The following is a 3,976-nucleotide window of genomic DNA, read 5'->3' on the forward strand; positions in this document are numbered from 1 at the left end:
AAGCAATAGCCTGCAATCCAGGTTTTCCTTTTTTTTTTTTTTTTTTTTATGATTGGTAAAAGTATTTCCCTTTTATTTTTCAGTTACATTTCTAATCTCTTCATAGAGTTTTATAATTAAATACAGCACATATTCACATTGCAGCACTTTTTCCCCCCATAACCTCTATAATCAACTGCAGTCTGCTTATGTGAACGAGATCAACGATAAGTTAAACCGGTTTTGTCTTAGAGACATGAAGCAAACGAGGCGTCTTTTGGTGAAAGCCAGTAATTGTGACCTCACAAGTCGAGTCAGAATTGGGCGTCTAAGTCTGAATTTCTATGATTTTTTTTTTCTGAAATGCTCCTAAAAAAAAAAATAAGTGATTTCATCAAAGGTTTAAATCGAATCAGAAAGTTTGTTTGGTTTATGTCTGGATGTCCTGTTTGAATTTTTCCCTGAGCATTTTGTCATTACTTAGGAAATAAATCGATAATATTCACTTTGAAATTTCTGAAACATTCAAATAACAAAACAAAAAACATTACATATTTAAAAACATAACAGATTTTTAGATAATTTGAACTACAAAAAAGTGTCTTTTAGCAGAAATTAATATCCATATATTCATTTTATATAATCTTTGTTTGCCAAGAATAAATAAAAGGAAATGTCTTTTTTTGGGTAAAGAAATATTCAAACCTACATTATAACATATTTATTAAATCCAGTACGAGTGTGAAAGCTTGTTTCTGCTAAAATGGGACTAATGTTTAATAGGTTGTGATCTTTATTTATGGGGTTTGAGGTTTTAGTTTGCAGTAAAACATTAAATGCATCTTGTATTACTGTTTTAAAATATAATCTGAAAAAATAGCAAAAAGGGTAAACATTATTCTGATGACATTATTAGAAATGATTAGTTTCCATTCAGAAAGGTCCAGTCGTCAGCCGTATTGTTTATTAAAACAAAGTAGGAAGTCTACAGTAATGTAAACAGCTAATATCCCTACAGTTCCACTCAGCCTCTAGTCATATAGGGGCAGGATCGCCCCCTGGTGTCCATGTCAGGAACTGCAGCCTGAGTTCTTCAGCTGCCGCCTCTGCAGATGGGTGTAAAGATTCAAACTCTGCTGTGAACTTCATGAGTCTGAGCTTTTCTTTCCTTCGTTTTTGTTTTTCAGAGATTCCAGTAAGCTTTTAATCCTCTCACTGGCCGGCTCCCGTTTTCGCTTCTTACGACCTTTGATTCCTGCCACCTGAGAGGGCAGGAGCAGGGTGGCGAGGCCCCACGCAGCGGGGGTGTCCCCCACACCTACGCCCCTCGGCGTTCTGGTTTCACTCTGTTGGAGCAGCCACGCGCTCTCCTGACACAAAGCCACGAAGCGGTCCAGCTGGGAGGTGTTGACGTTCTTGCTGACGTTAAGGGACGTCTCAAAAGGATTCTGGATGTGCAGCGGCGCCACCTCTGGTTTGTTCTGCTCCTTGCCCTGAAGAAACAAGACGATAAAAGGTGTAAAAAGCAGACCTGAACATTTTCATTTGATTGGTCAAAAACTATCAGCAATGTTAACGAGACGGATTTGAACTTATTGAGCATGTTAGCATGAGCATATACTGTGCGTTTCATTACGCCCGGCAGGCTTTGAATGACCCATCCCAGCGTGGGTCAGGGAGAGGCCAACAACCTCCATGGCTGCTGTAACCTGCTGAAGAGGTGGAATGAGCTGAAGAATTGCAGCCCAGTAAAAGTGATTTATGGCCAAAGCAGCAGCGGTGAAAGCCGTGCGCCTCGGTCACGGCCGCCGTCTACCTGCAGGCTTCCTCAGCTGTGTCAAACCTCAGATTAATCCCCGATATTAATCCGGCTGGCCCCTCTGTTCTCACGGGGATCGATTTATTAAGCTCTAATCGGGTCTCTGAATGGCTCAACCACCGCATGAAAAACCCTCCTGGACATTATTTGCACTGAGAATGATTGTGTAATTACCAGTAACAAGGCAGGAGGTTCATCACCCATTGTTCCCATGATAAATGACTTAATTCTTCCTCTAGATGACCTTCCAAGGGGAGAGATGAATATAAAACAGACAGAAAGAAGCTGAAGGAAAGTTACTCCATCTTTTCCTCTGTTTACAGTGAGGCAGGACAAGGGTTGACCTAGTGTCGTCATGGTTACTCCAGGTCAGTTGTGGTGCTCAAACAAAGATGTTGCACCATGAAAGATTCAATCCTAGTTGTTGATTCTGTGTCATAAACATTTCCTAGAGATCTGTTTGGGTTTAAAAAAGCAAAGTTAAGCGTTTAAAAGACAGTTTGTGGGTGACGCATACTGACCCCTAGTGGTCAAGAGGAAAATCTGTCAAAAACTGAAGATTCTTTTTTCATTTCTGATTTTTCTGTGGTAAAAATATATATACCATGGCTGATATTCCCTCAATCTTGATCAATTCACTCTTAAAGGTTTTTTTTTCTCTTTTTGAGCAGGGACTATATGAATGAATGAATCCTTTAGGTACTAATATCTTTATTATTCCTATGGTAGTATGGTGGAACACCTTTCTGATCAGACTTGAATTAGAGGCAACCAAACTGTGACTCAGTTTTTCTGATTCCATATTGAAAAAGACTCCTGAGAAGGTGTTCAAACGTTTTCTGAAAAACTCACTGAAAGTCCATTGGTTTCATTTTAAAGCCTGTCTTGTTGTTGCCATGACAGAGAATATATTAGATCATACCTTCCTGATGTTTATGGACATCCTGCTGAATGGAAATGTGGCGTAGAACTCAAAAAAGTCACTCAGCAGTTGGTCTGAAACAGATGAGAAGGTGCAGAGTTAGAACTAAGATCCATTTAGTCACTCCATAAAAGCCAACAAGCAGAAAAAAGAAGTTTAACCACAGCATTATCAATCTGTAGGTGTGGATGTAATCCTGCATTGCATATTCCTGTATAAACCTCTTCTCTATGGTGAAAAAAATGCCGTCTGGTATTTTGGATCATGTTTGATGTTAAGCTGTTTTTAAATAGTGGATATATTGTCTTTGTTATTATTTTTTATACATGCTAAGATCTCTTTAGGATCCAAAATCTTAAACTAGAGATCATTTTTCTTGATAGTTTTAAAGCTATGAATGTACCGAATGCTGGTGAAGATTCTCAGTCATCCAGGTCATAGTCTTTCCAAAAAAAAAGAAAATCAAAAATCAATCCACTGGACTTTGTTTCCAAGTTTGAAGACGTTTCGCTTCCCATCCAAGAAGCTTTTTCAATTTAAAACGTCTGGAATATTGTTCCAGGTTTTAAACAGTAGCTCATCCCCTCAAAACCTTGTTTTTGTTTTGAAAACATGCAAATTGAATTACGTCCCATATCTATAGACAGATATGAGACATTGCAGGCTAACAAAAGAAACCAAACGACCCCCCATTCTGTTTTTATTTGCATGTTTTCAAAACAAAAACAAGGCTTTGATGGGCTACTGTATAAAACCTCAAACTCAACGCTATTCCTGACATTTTGAACTGAAAAAGCTTCCTGGATTGGAAGAAAAACGTCTTCAAACTTGGAAAAAAATTCCAGTGGATTGTTTTTAATTTTCTTTTTTCAGAATGTACTGGATGTGTCTGTAATGAATATAGGAATGTGGATCATGCTTTTCCATTGCTTTTAATCCTAATGTGGTTAAAGGTGCTCAAACTGATCAGTCTCTTAGAACTGGGTGATCAGCCCATATGAAACCGAACCAATCCAGGTCTGTAAATTAGTACTAAAATATTCAATAAAACACTGAGGCTATACTCTGACCTGATTCGTTCTGAACCTGTGGAATATTTTAGGAATTTATTCATCTATAGACGATTTTTCCAGTTAATCTTAAAGACAGACTTTCAGTAAGTTCATATTTCTAAATAAACAAACTTAAAAATTTCAATAATTTATTAAAATGGCAAAACTACGGAAGAGGATTAGGGCCACTGAAAAGAAAAAAAA

General features: G+C 37.9%; 1 protein-coding gene across 1 annotated transcript in view; it reads right to left on the minus strand.

The window, feature by feature from the left end:
- Nucleotides 1-691: 691 nt before the first annotated feature.
- The window catches only part of mtpap (mitochondrial poly(A) polymerase), a 31,560-nt gene continuing 28,275 nt past the window's right edge, over nt 692-3,976 (minus strand). Inside the window, exons 8-9 of the mRNA XM_015375526.1 lie at nt 2,721-2,794; nt 692-1,472 (exon numbers count right to left, since the gene is read on the minus strand). Of these exons, the coding sequence (XP_015231012.1) occupies nt 1,125-1,472; nt 2,721-2,794 (422 nt within the window). The 3' untranslated portion in view covers nt 692-1,124. The remainder of the gene's footprint in view (nt 1,473-2,720; nt 2,795-3,976) is intronic.

This window comes from Cyprinodon variegatus, unplaced genomic scaffold (assembly GCF_000732505.1).
Source record: "Cyprinodon variegatus isolate N-32 unplaced genomic scaffold, C_variegatus-1.0 Scaffold120, whole genome shotgun sequence".
Taxonomy (NCBI): domain Eukaryota; kingdom Metazoa; phylum Chordata; class Actinopteri; order Cyprinodontiformes; family Cyprinodontidae; genus Cyprinodon; species Cyprinodon variegatus.